Consider the following 14,142-nt stretch of genomic DNA (forward strand, 5'->3'; position numbering starts at 1 on the left):
TTAAACATAACAGTCTCATTTAAGGCACTTGGAAGGAAATGACAGGAAGTCCATTTATAACCATATTATGAGAAAAACCTCCTTTCACCCGTGCAGACCTGTTGAAATCTAACTGAGTGTTCATTCACATCATTACAGCAGCTAATAAGGGGAGGGAGAGGGAGAGGGAGATTTCTGTTTACTCGGTATTAAAACACCCTCCCTTCATTCACGAAAGGTCCTAATTCTAGAAATCTCTGAAGCTGCAGTTGGAGAACCAGCTAATTACTGATGCAGGTAACTGTGATACGGGTTCACAGAGTTGACTTTAGTCTCTCAGAATAATTACAGCTCAGAGTAAGTGTGTCTTCTTGCATTCCAGAAAGGGTGATGTTGCTGACTAGTTGCTAAGGAAACACAAATACACGTGTTGATGTATATATCTGGTGGGTCAACTGGAAGGTTAGGTCCTGAGAAAACACAAATACACGTGTTGATGTATATATCTGGTGGGTCAACTGGAAGGTTAGGTCCTGCTTTGTTTTGTAAAGAAGTCAAACATTTGTGATGCTACGTTATGTTTTGTCATCTTTGAATAAACCGTCACCACCTACAGTTCACATGTTATAACACAGACATCTACAGTAACACAGACATCTACAGTAACACAGATATCTACAGTAACACAGACATCTACAGTAACACAGATATCTCCAGATCACATGTTATAACACAGATATCTACAGTAACACAGACATCTACAGTAACACAGATATCTACAGATCACATGTTATAACACAGATATCTACAGTAACACAGATATCTACAGTAACACAGACATCTACAGTAAGACAGATATCTACCACCGTGACGTGTTGGGGTCATGGATCTGTCCTTTACCATCTCTAGTAGACCACCGTGATGTGTAGGGTCATGGATCTGTCCTTTACCATCTCTAGTATACCACCGTGATGTGTAGGGTCATGGATCTGTCCTTTACCATCTCTAGTAGACCACCGTGACATGTGGGGTCATGGATCTCTGTCCTTTACCATCTCTAGTATACCACCGTGACATGTGGGGTCATGGATCTCTGTCCTTTACCATCTCTAGTATACCACCGTGACATGTGGGGTCATGGATCTCTGTCCTTTACCATCTCTAGTAGACCACCGTGACATGTGGGGTCATGGATCTCTGTCCTTTACCATCTCTAGTAGACCACCGTGACATGTGGGGTCATGGATCTCTGTCCTTTACCATCTCTAGTATACCACCGTGACATGTGGGGTCATGGATCTCTGTCCTTTACCATCTCTAGTAGACCACCGTGACGTGTGGTGTCGTGGATCTGTCCTTTACCATCTCTAGTAGACCACCGTGATGTGTGGGGTCATGGATCTGTCCTTTACCATCTCTAGTAGACCACCGTGACGTGTTGGGGTCATGGATCTGTCCTTTACCATCTCTAGTAGACCACCGTGATGTGTGGGGTCATGGATCTGTCCTTTACCATCTCTAGTATACCACTGTGACGTGTGGGGTCATGGATCTGTCCTTTACCATCTCTAGTAGACCACCGTGACGTGTGGGGTCATGGATCTGTCCTTTACCATCTCTAGTAGACCACCGTGATGTGTGGGGTCATGGATCTGTCCTTTACCATCTCTAGTAGACCACCGTGACGTGTGGGGTCATGGATCTGTCCTTTACCATCTCTAGTAGACCACCGTGATGTGTGGGGTCATGGATCTGTCCTTTACCATCTCTAGTATACCACCGTGACGTGTTGGGGTCATGGATCTCTGTCCTTTACCATTCCTGTGTGTGTGTGTGTGTGTGTGTGTGTGTGTGTGTGTGTGTGTGTGTGTGTGTGTGTGTGTGTGTGTGTGTGTGTGTGTGTGCATTCTTCTCATTCAAAATTCTTTCCTAAATGCCTTTTTTAAAGAGCAACTGCCTTTAAAAAGCAACACATTCCTTAGAAATTAGCCTATTTGACATCGATATGAGTCAGAAACATCATTCGAGTATTCACATTGACTATAAATAGGATCGTTTCGGTCATAAAGTCAGTCTAGTCTAAAACGGAGTTAGGAACATCCGTGCGTCACAACGGGTAAATAAATGGCGGGTTTTGATTCGACGATCCACCGGGTGTTGCTCTCAATCCGTTAGTATAAACAGTGAGACGGACCTGTTTACATAAGACAACACGACGCACATTTTGTTTTAACTTGATAAATACTGCTCCAAACTCCTTAGTTAGGTGTACAATTGAGCAACTGAAACATCTTTGGCAAATATGTAAACAATTTTTAAAGATTTATTGAGTTATCTATCTATCTATTATTGAGTTATCTTGTAATTTATCCTGGGGATTTTCCCTTGGGGGACAATCATTAACCAACCTCGTAATCGGTCAGGAAACACACCTCCCGAGACTAAAATATCATTTTTGCAATGAGCAATAATAAAAAAAAAAATGTGCCAATCTGCACATTCATTGGCTATTTAAATGCATGAATGTGAGCCGACACCCTGCTTCAGCGTGAAGAATGTCTCATGTCTCACTTGTTCTCAACTGGCCTACTTGGTTAAATAAAGGGGAAGTATAAAAATAAATGGTTTCTTTTAGATGTATATCTACCGTGGAGACAGTTACGGCCCAGATCCTAGGAGTAATAATCAGATGTTGAATAGGTAAGAGGAGTTCGAGGAGGAAATGGGGGAAGCTGCCCATAGTAGTAGTATAACTTCGGGTCTAAATATGCTGCTATTTAACCTCTACCCTCGCTCTCTCTTCTCTCTTCTCTCTCTACCCTCTCTCTCTCTTCTCTCTCTACCCTCTCTCTCTCTTCTCTCTCTACCTTCTCTCTCTTCTCTCTCTACCCTCTTTTTCTCGTCGCTCTTCTCTCGCTACCCTCTCTCTCTTCTCTCTCTACCCTCTCTCTCTTCTCTCTCTTCCCCCTCTCTCTCTTCTCTCTCTACCCCTTCTCTCTACCCTCTCTACCCTCTCTCTCTCTGTTCTCTACCCCCTCTCTACCCTCTCTCTCTCTGTTCTCTACCCCCTCTCTACCCTCTCTACCCTCTCTCTTCTCTGTACTCTCTCTCTTTACTCTCTACCCTCTCTCTCTTCTCTCCTCTCTCTACCCCTCTCTCTACCCTCTCTCTCTATCCCCTCTCTCTTCTCTCTCTGCCCTCTCTCTCCTTCTCTTTCTCACTCTACCCCCCTACTTCTCTCTCTCCAGTTATGATCTTATCTTCGCAGGGGGACCAGAGGAGATACTCAGGAAGTTCCAGGAAGCCAATCACAAGGTCCTGTTTGCTGCCGAGGGTTTGGTCTGGCCTGATAAACGCCTACAGGACAAATACCCGTCCGTCCGCAGCGGCAAGCGCTTCCTCAACTCAGGAGGTGGGTCCAGAACACCGTCATCACAGAGTTTCTAAACACAGAGGCCCAACATTGCGATACTTTCGGGACAACTTCGTGTAACAGACTCGACAGACCAGACCGGGTTTGGGGTTTGGCAAGTCAACGGGAGAAGTGAAAAATTTAGAGTTTAGAGTTTAGAATTCCTTCTACCCCTCCAGAGTTTAGAATTCCCTCTACCCCTCCAGAGTTTAGAATTCCCTCTATAGCTCAGAGTTTAAAGGACCTCATATAACTCATAGGTCATCTCTCTACAGCCCAGAGTTTAGAGGACCTCAGAGAACTCACAGATCAAGAATGAGGTCAGTTCTTTAAACTATTGAACTTGACGTGACTTTAACTTAGTCACCGCTCCTGATAGACACTGCTCTGCTGTGTCAACACTGATTGCTCATAGAGGAAGGACAACACACACAGGCTGTGTTTTCATGTAGAGAGAATAAAAACAACAAAGAATGTGTTTTCTCTGTAAACTTCACGACGGGCACTGAGACAGTCACCGAGGTCTTTCCTGCCTGGAGGACAGTAGGTATTTCTGATGATTCTGTTGAATCAGGGTCTTCTGCTCCTCGTTCATCACCTCCATAGACCAACAAGGGGACAATCCCGCTGACTTACCACTACATTCAGAACTGTGTTATGATGATTCTTTCTGTGTGGTGTGGAAACATCCTACTGCTATTTTTAATGTAGAACGGTTGATTATTGTGGTGTTCCTGTAGGCCCCTCTCAGCCTCTATAAAGCCTGTAGCCTGTAGCAGCTGCTCCCCTCTCCCTGCAGCACGGCTGTCATTAAGTTGACATGTGTATTTGTCTTGGTCCCCCGTGGGCCGTACTCTGCATCAAATTACAAATTACAGCTTGTGTTTGTGTCTCTGAGGGCCCACATCACCCAGGGGCCAAACTAACCACATCACCCAGGGGCCAAACTAACCACATCACCCAGGGGCCAAACTAACCACATCACCCAGGGGCCAAACTAACCACATCACCCAGGGACCTAACTAACAGGGACAGGTCCTGCTGTCTGTCTCTGCTCTATTTTATCTGGACCTGGTCTGGAGAGTCACAGAGAGGTGAAACCTTGGTTTGTTTGGGGAATGGTATGACAGGAGAGGGGTGAATCTAGAGTCAGTCAGAACTGGAGAGATGTGAGGTTAGAGTCAGCGCAGGAGAAGGGTGAGGCTAGAGTCAGAGCAGGAGAAGGGTGAGGCTAGAGTCAGAGCAGGAGAAGGGTGAGGCTAGAGTCAGAGCAGGAGAAGAGTGAGGCTAGAGTCAGGAGAAGAGAGGGGTGAGGCTAGAGTCAGAGCAAGAGAAGGGTGAGGCTAGAGTCAGGACAGGAGAGAGGTGTTTAGAGTCAGGACAGGAGAGGGGTGTTTAGAGTAAGGACCATCATTTACACCAGGAGGCTTTTTTTTGCTCGTCATTTTAACCAGGAGTTTTTTTTAGTTCATTACTTAGTTCCGCAGTAGATGTGGTCATGTGGTTTTATACACTAATATGACCAAAAGTATGTGGACACCTGCGCGCCGAACATCTCATTCCAAAATCATGGGCATTAATATGGAGTTGGTCCCTCCTTTGCTGCTATAACAACCTCTACTCTTCTGGGAAGGCTTTCCACTAGATGTTGGAACAATGCTGCTATAACAGCCTCTACTCTTCTGGGAAGGCTTTCCACTAGATGTTGGAACAATGCTGCTATAACAGCCTCTACTCTTTTGGGAAGGCTTTCCACTAGATGTTGGAACAATGCTACTATAACAACCTCTACTCTTCTGGGAAGGCTTTCCACTAGATGTTGGAACAATGCTGCTATAACAGCCTCTACTCTTCTGGGAAGGCTTTCCACTAGATGTTGGAACAATGCTGCTATAACAGCCTCTACTCTTTTGGGAAGGCTTTCCACTAGATGTTGGAACAATGCTGCAGGGACTTGCTTCACAAGAGTGAAGTCGGGCACTGATGTTGGGCGATTAGGCCTGGCTCGTAGTCGGCGTTCCTATTCATCCCAAAGATGTTTGAAGGGGTTGAGGTCAGGGCTCTGTGCAGGCCAGACAAGTTCTTCCACACCGATCTTGACAAACCATCTCGGCGGCGAGCTTTACACCACTCCAGCCGACACTTGGCATTGTGCATGGTGCTCTTAGGCTTGTGTGTGGCTGTTCGGCCATGTAAACCCATTTCATGAGGCTCCAGACTAAAAGTTCTAGTTGCTTCCAGAGGCAGTATAGTACTCGGTAGTGAGTCTTTCAACCGAGGACAGACAATTTTTATGTCTTCAGCACTCTGCGGCCCCGTTCTGGGAGCTTGTGTGGCCTACCACTTCGCAGCTGAGCCGTTGTTGCTCCTAGATGTTTCCACTTCACAATGACAGCACTTACAGTCGCCCGGGGCAGCTCTAGCAGGGCCGAAATTTGACAAACTGACTTGTTGGACAGGTGGCATCCTATGACGGTGCCACGTTGAAAGTCACTGAGCTCTTCAATAAGGCCATTATACTCTCAATGTTTGTCTATGGAGATCGCATGGCTGTGTGCTCGATTTTATACATGGGGTGTGGCTGAAATAGCCGATACCACTTATTTGAAGGGGTGTCCACATACTTTTGTTTCTATAGCTTATTTGATGAAGAGGTTTTATGTGGCTACCCATATGAAAAATGTGAGCAGTGTGCATGCTTTTGGATCAAATCTTTTACTTCTGAATGATATGTATAATGCTGTGAAAAAGTATTTTGACCCTTTCAAATGTATTCTACTTTGGCATATTTTTTTTTTACTAAATGATATCAGATGTTCATCCAAAACCTAATATTATATAAATAACACATAAATGACGATACTTCTTTAATTTATTTCATGAACGAAGTTATGCAACACCAATCCCCCCTGTGTGAGAAAGTAATTGAAAGTAATTGCCCCCTTACACTCAATAACTGGTTGTTCCACATTTAGCTGCAATGACTCCAACCAAACACTTCCTGTAGTTGTTGATCAGTCTCTCACATCTCTGTAGGAGGAATTTTGTCCCAATCTTCCATGCAGAATTGCTTTAACTCGGCAACATTTGTGGGTTTTCATGAACTGGTCGTTTAACGTCCTTCCTTAACATCTTGACTGACATTTGGCCTGAACTATGCCATTCCAAAACGTCAAATTTGTTGCTTTATGTGGTCATTTTCATGTATACTTGATTGTGTGTTTTGGATCGTTGTCTTGCTACATGACAGATTCTGGAGAAAATGAAATGCATAATCTTTATAATTTATGGAAGAATACAGTACATACTACAACATAATCACCCACAGTTCACCCCATACTCCAACACAATCACCCCATACTCCAACACAATCACCCCATACTACAACACAATCACCCCATACTACAACACAATCACCCCATACTACAACACAATCACCCCATACTACAACACAATCACCCCATACTACAACACAATCACCCACAGTTCACCCCATACTCCAACACAATCACCCCATACTCCAACACAATCACCCCATACTACAACACAATCACCCCATACTACAACACAATCACCCCATACTACAACACAATCACCCCATACTACAACACAATCACCCACAGTTCACCCCATACTACAACACAATCACCCCATACTACAACACAATCACCCCATACTACAACACAATCACCCCATACAACAACACAATCACCCCATACTACAACACAATCACCCACAGTTTACCCCATACTACAACACAATCACCCCATACTACAACACAATCACCCCATACTACAACACAATCACCCCATACAACAACACAATCACCCCATACTACAACACAATCACCCACAGTTTACCCCATACTACAACACAATCACCCCATACTACAACACAATCACCCCATACTACAACACAATCACCCCATACAACAACACAATCACCCCATACTACAACACAATCACCCCATACAACAACACAATCACCCCATACTACAACACAATCACCCCATACTACAACACAATCACCCCATACTACAACACAATCACCCCATACTACAACACAATCATCCACAGTTCACCCAATATGTTTTTCTATAGGACCCCATTTGTTGAACTCAATCTGGTTTTAACTCTGTTTTGAACCGCTAGGCATCATCGGCTACGCCCCGTATGTGACCAAGATCGTAGAGCAGTGGAACCTTCACGAGAACGATGACGACCAGCTGTTCTACACCAAAATATACCTGGACCCTCAACAGAGGGTGAGTGGTGGTCCCGTGTGGCTCTAGCAACGCTGGGGGTCGTATACTAACATGTCATCACTCACGGTACTGTAATTCACAAGCTAAAACTCTGATATACAGTGGAGCATAAAAGTATTTAGTCAGCCACCAATTGTGCAAGTTCTCCCACTTAAAAAGATGAGAGAGGCCTGTAATTGTCATCATAGGTACACTTAAACTATGACAGACAAAATTAGAAATAAAATCCAGAAAATCACATTGTAGGATTTTTTATGAATTTATTTGCCAATTATGGTGGAAAATAAGTATTTGGTCATCTACAAACAAGCAAGATTTCTGGCTCTCACAGACCTGTAACTTCTTCTTTAAGAGGCTCCTCTGTCCTCCACTCGTTACCTGTATTAATGGCACCTGTTTGAACTTGTTATCAGTATAAAAGAGACCTGTCCACAACGTCAAACAGTCACACTCCAAACTCCACTATGGCCAAGACCAAAGAGCTGTCAAAGGACACCAGAAACAAAGTTGTAGACCTGCACCAGGCTGGGAAGACTGAATCTGCAATAGGTAAGCAGCTTGGTTTGAAGAAATCAACTGTGGGAGCAATTATTAGGAAATGGAAGACATACAAGACCACTGATAATCTCCCTCGATCTGGGGCTCCATGCAAGATCTCACCCCGTGGAGTCAAAATTATCACAAGAACGGTGAGCAAAAATCCCAGAACCACATGGGGGGACCTAGTGAATGACCTGCAGAGAGCTGGGACCAAAGTAACAAACCCTACCATCAGTAACACACTATGCCGCCAGGGACTCAAATCCTGCAGTGCCAGACGTGTCCCCCTGCTTAAGCCAGTACATGTCCAGGCCCGTCTGAAGTTTGCTAGAGAGCATTTGGATGATCCAGAAGAAGATTGGGAGAATGTCATATGGTCAGATGAAACCAAAATTTAACTTTTTGGTAAAAACTCAACTCGTCGTGTTTGGAGGACAAAGAATGCTGAGTTGCATCCAAAGAACACCATACCTACTGTGAAGCATGGGGGTGGAAACATCATGCTTTGGGGCTGTTTTTCTGCAAAGGGACCAGGATGACTGATCCGTGTAAAGGAAAGAATGAATGGGTCCATGTATCGTGAGATTTTGAGTAAAAACCTCCTTCCATCAGCAAGGGCATTGAAGATGAAACGTGGTTGGGTCTTTCAGCATGACAATGATCCCAAACACACCGCCCGGGCAATGAAGGAGTGGCTTCGTAAGAAGCATTTCAAGGTCCTGGAGTGGCCAAGCCAGTCTCCAGATCTCAACCCCATAGAAAATCTTTGAAGGGAGTTGAAAGTCCGTGTTGTCCAGCAACAGCCCCAAAACATCACTGCTCTAGAGGAGATCTGCATGGAGGAATGGGCCAAAATACCAGCAACAGTGTGTGAAGACCTTGTGAAGACTTACAGAAAACGTTTGACCTCTGTCATTGCCAACAAAGGGTATATAACAAAGTATTGAGAAACTTTTGTTATTGACCAAATACTTATTTTCGGCCATAATTTGCAAAGAAATTCATTAAAAATCCTACATTGTGATTTTCTGGAATTTCTTTCCTCATTTTGTCTGTCATAGTTGAAGTGTACCTATGATGAAAATTACAGGCCTCTCTCATCTTTTTAAGTGGGAGAACTTGCACAATTGGTGTCTGACTAAATACTTTTTTGCCCCACTGTACCTGGAACTTTTCTATAGGGTAAATGCTCAGGAATGTGCTTCGGCATTTACATTATTGCAGTTCCTACGGTTGTTGTGCCTGGGTATTACCGCCACGCCAGAATGAGTCACGGTAAAATTACACGTGACCGTGGAGTTTATGTTTAATCTCCTCTTATGCATTCTGGACATGTGTTGGTAGTACCCAACTCGCTAACGAGCATCAGGTCTCTAATGGCCTGGCACTCAGGGCTCTATTGTCCCTCCATCAGGTGCTAATGGCCTGGTACTCAGGGCTCTATTGTCCCTTCATCAGGTCCTAATCGCCTGGTACTCAGGGCTCTATTGTCCCTCCATCAGGTTCTAATGGCCTGGTACTCAGGGCTCTATTGTCCCTCCATCAGGTCCTAATGGCCTGGTACTCAGGGCTCTATTGTCCCTCCATCAGGTCCTAATGGCCTGGGACTCAGGGCTCTATAGTCCATCCATCAGGTGCTAATGGCCTGGTACTCAGGGCTCTATTGTCCCTCCATCAGGTCCTAATGGCCTGGTACTCAGGGCTCTATTGTCCCTCCATCAGGTGCTAATGGCCTGGCACTCAGGGCTCTATTGTCCCTCCATCAGGTCCTAATGGCCTGGCACTCAGGGCTCTATTGTCCCTCCATCAGGTCCTAATGGCCTGGCACTCAGGGCTCTATTGTCCCTTCATCAGGTGCTAATGGCCTGGCACTCAGGGCTCTATTGTCCCTCCATCAGGTGCTAATGGCCTGGTACTCAGGGCTCTATTGTCCCTCCATCAGGTCCTAATCGCCTGGTACTCAGGGCTCTATTGTCCCTTCATCAGGTGCTAATGGCCTGGTACTCAGAGCTCTATTGTCCCTCCATCAGGTGCTAATGGCCTGGTACTCAGGGCTCTATTGTCCCTCCATCAGGTCCTAATGGCCTGGTACTCAGGGCTCTATTGTCCCTTCATCAGGTCCTAATGGCCTGGTACTCAGGGCTCTATTGTCCCTCCATCAGGTCCTAATGGCCTGGTACTCAGGGCTCTATTGTCCCTTCATCAGGTCCTAATGGCCTGGTACTCAGGGCTCTATTGTCCCTCCATCAGGTCCTAATGGCCTGGCACTCAGGGCTCTATTGTCCCTCCATCAGGTGCTAATGGCCTGGCACTCAGGGCTCTATTGTCCCTCCATCAGGTGCTAATGGCCTGGCACTCAGGGCTCTATTGTCCCTCCATCAGGTGCTAATGGCCTGGCACTCAGGGCTCTATTGTCCCTCCATCAGGTCCTAATGGCCTAGTACTCAGGGCTCTATTGTCCCTTCATCAGGTCCTAATGGCCTGGTACTCAGGGCTCTATTGTCCCTCCATCAGGTCCTAATCGCCTGGTACTCAGAGCTCTATTGTCCCTCCATCAGGTCCTAATGGCCTAGTACTCAGGGCTCTATTGTCCCTCCATCAGGTCCTAATCGCCTGGTACTCAGAGCTCTATTGTCCCTCCATCAGGTTCTAATGGCCTGGTACTCAGAGCTCTATTGTCCCTCCATCAGGTCCTAATGGCCTAGTACTCAGGGCTCTATTGTCCCTCCATCAGGTCCTAATCGCCTGGTACTCAGAGCTCTATTGTCCCTCCATCAGGTGCTAATGGCCTGGTACTCAGGGCTCTATTGTCCCTTCATCAGGTCCTAATGGCCTGGTACTCAGGGCTCTATTGTCCCTCCATCAGGTCCTAATGGCCTAGTACTCAGGGCTCTATTGTCCCTCCATCAGGGCCTAATCGCCTGGTACTCAGAGCTCTATTGTCCCTCCATCAGGTCCTAATGGCCTAGTACTCAGGGCTCTATTGTCCCTCCATCAGGTCCTAATCGCCTGGTACTCAGAGCTCTATTGTCCCTCCATCAGGTCCTAATGGCCTAGTACTCAGGGCTCTATTGTCCCTCCATCAGGTCCTAATCGCCTGGTACTCAGAGCTCTATTGTCCCTCCATCAGGTTCTAATGGCCTGGTACTCAGAGCTCTATTGTCCCTCCATCAGGTCCTAATGGCCTAGTACTCAGGGCTCTATTGTCCCTCCATCAGGTCCTAATCGCCTGGTACTCAGAGCTCTATTGTCCCTCCATCAGGTGCTAATGGCCTGGTACTCAGGGCTCTATTGTCCCTTCATCAGGTCCTACTGGCCTGGTACTCAGGGCTCTATTGTCCCTCCATCAGGTCCTAATGGCCTAGTACTCAGGGCTCTATTGTCCCTCCATCAGGTCCTAATCGCCTGGTACCCAGAGCTCTATTGTCCCTCCATCAGGTCCTAATGGCCTAGTACTCAGGGCTCTATTGTCCCTCCATCAGGTCCTAATCGCCTGGTACTCAGAGCTCTATTGTCCCTCCATCAGGTTCTAATGGCCTGGTACTCAGGGCTCTATTGTCCCTCCATCAGGTTCTAATGGCCTGGTACTCAGGGCTCTATTGTCCCTCTATCAGGTTTCTAATGGCCTGGTACTCAGGGCTCTATTGTACATCCTACTCAGGGCTCTATTGTCCCTCCATCAGGTCCTAATGGCCTGGTACTGAGGGCTCTATTGTCCCTCCATCAGGTCCTAATGGCCTGGTACTCAAGGCTCCTATTGTTCCTCCAACCACTTTGACATCAATGCTAACGCTATCTAAAATCACATCAACCAGTATCGTGCTTTTTACAACTCACCTCACTGCGATGATCGATTTGAAGAAAGAGGTTTAACAACAGGTTGAAACTGAGTTTAGAACGTGGTTGTTTTTATGTTGTTTCGAAGCCAAACAACAACGAAACGAAACAGTGCTTTCAAAGGCGACGATTCATTCAAAATACCCATATGCGTGTTAGAGCGTAGGTTTATGAGCCAAAAATAAACGGAATTAAAATGACGATTGTGTCGTTTTACAATACATAGCCTACCGCATATTACGCACGGCAGAGAAACATACATCTGAACTGATTGGATGGATAAACCATTATGCACACTGGATGGACTGGTTACCTTATGCTACACTCCACAATGTCTATCCACGAATCTGGGAGAGGACGTACAGCCCTGGGCGATGCTTTTGTTTCATGGATTGTGCAGGGCGGCGTACTGTTAGCTAACTAGTGAATTTGCATTAGATTCGCCTTTTGTTTAATGTTTCCATAATTAATAGGCTGACATTTTAAATTCCACCTTGAGCAGAATATCTCCCCACCGTACAATATCTCCGTACGTTTCCATCTCAATCACCTGTCTGGCAGTGAGAGCCCCTCACACAGTTGGGATGGTGTTCTTTGGCTTGCAAGCGTCCCCCTTTTTCCTCCAAACATAACGATGGTCATTATGGCCAAATAGTTACATTTTTGTTTCATCAGACCAGAGAACATTTCTCCAAAAATAATGATCTTCGTCCCAATGTCAGTTCAGAACAAATTCATATTTTCAATGACGGCCTACCAAAAGGCAAAAGTCCTCCTGCGGGGACGGAGGCTCGGATAAATAAACATTTTGGACAAAAGACACATCATGACAACAGAGACAACACAACACTACATAAAGAGAGACCTAAGACAACTACACAGTATGGAAGCAACACATGACAACACAGCATGGTAGCAACACAACATGACAACAACATGGCAGCAGTCCAACATGGTAGCAACACAACATGGTAACAACACAAACATGTTACAAACATTATTGGGCACAGACAACAGCACAAAGGGTACGAAGGTAGAGACAACAATACATCACACAAAGCAGCCACAACTTTCAGTAAGAGTGTCCATGATTGAGTCTTTGAATAAATAGAGGGAGATAAAACTGTCCAGTTTGAGTGTTTGTTGCAGCTCGTTCTAGGCGCTAGCTGCAGAGAACTGAAAAGAGGAGCGACCCCCTCTGCTGTAAACGGGACATACTGAAATATCGCAACTGATGTTGAATTCACTTACGCCAGCGCATCAGGCTGTCATTTCATAAAGTAGATGAATCAACTGTTGACTCGTTTAAACTCACTTGTGTCCTATTAGGCCCGCGAGCCTTGTGTTTGACACGTGTGCACTAGCCTATTGTCCACGTTACGACTGACTTGTGATCATCACCCCCAGTCTAATTGTATTGACATTTCCAGCCTTAACTACAGTCGTCCATTTTCATAAAAAAATATGGAGTAATTGTAACTGAAACAGTTCATCACAAATGTGTTGAGGCAGCAAACAAGTTATGATTTACAACCTGATAGCAATATGTTTTAGGGACTGCCAAGAAATGTATTGGTGAATTATATTAATCATGAACGGCATCCATCTATTCTGACAGCTATGCCTTAGTGTACATCATGGAATGTTCAGTCACACGGAACCTATTTTTAAAACCTCTTTATAAAGTTGGTTTTGAAGCATGAACTGGGAAGTTGATATCTTGGACTGATATTGAGGAATGTGCTCAGTGTAGACATACCTGGACCCTTTACAGAGGGTAAGTGCTGTAAGTACTGTGTTACAGAGGGTTAGACTCCCACTTATCATGGTGTCATGATAACTAGAAGTCTAACCAGGGTTGTTATTCCACTGCATGTCCTCATAAAAATGCCTGAAAACACATCACACCCCAGAAGACAAACCAATTAAAATAACCAGACGATTTCACTTGTCATTTTTATTTAAATGTTCTTTATGTTGTTTTTTTCCCAGGAGAGTTTGAACATGACTTTGGACCACAAGTCTCAGATTTTCCAGAACTTAAATGGAGCTATCGGTGAGTTGCCACAGCCCTTATTAGGGGGGAATGGGGTATGGGGTATGTTTAGAA

At 45.4% G+C, this 14,142-nt stretch overlaps 1 protein-coding gene across 2 annotated transcripts in view; it reads left to right on the forward strand.

The window, feature by feature from the left end:
• The window catches only part of plod2 (procollagen-lysine, 2-oxoglutarate 5-dioxygenase 2), a 165,903-nt gene that overhangs the window by 50,110 nt on the left and 101,651 nt on the right, over nucleotides 1-14,142 (forward strand). For both annotated transcript variants that reach the window (XM_042298679.1, XM_042298680.1), the window contains exons 4-6: nucleotides 3,228-3,391; nucleotides 7,543-7,655; nucleotides 14,025-14,088. In XM_042298679.1, coding sequence (XP_042154613.1) covers nucleotides 3,228-3,391; nucleotides 7,543-7,655; nucleotides 14,025-14,088 — 341 coding nt within the window. The remainder of the gene's footprint in view (nucleotides 1-3,227; nucleotides 3,392-7,542; nucleotides 7,656-14,024; nucleotides 14,089-14,142) is intronic.

This window comes from Oncorhynchus tshawytscha, linkage group LG16 (assembly GCF_018296145.1).
Source record: "Oncorhynchus tshawytscha isolate Ot180627B linkage group LG16, Otsh_v2.0, whole genome shotgun sequence".
NCBI lineage: Eukaryota > Metazoa > Chordata > Actinopteri > Salmoniformes > Salmonidae > Oncorhynchus > Oncorhynchus tshawytscha.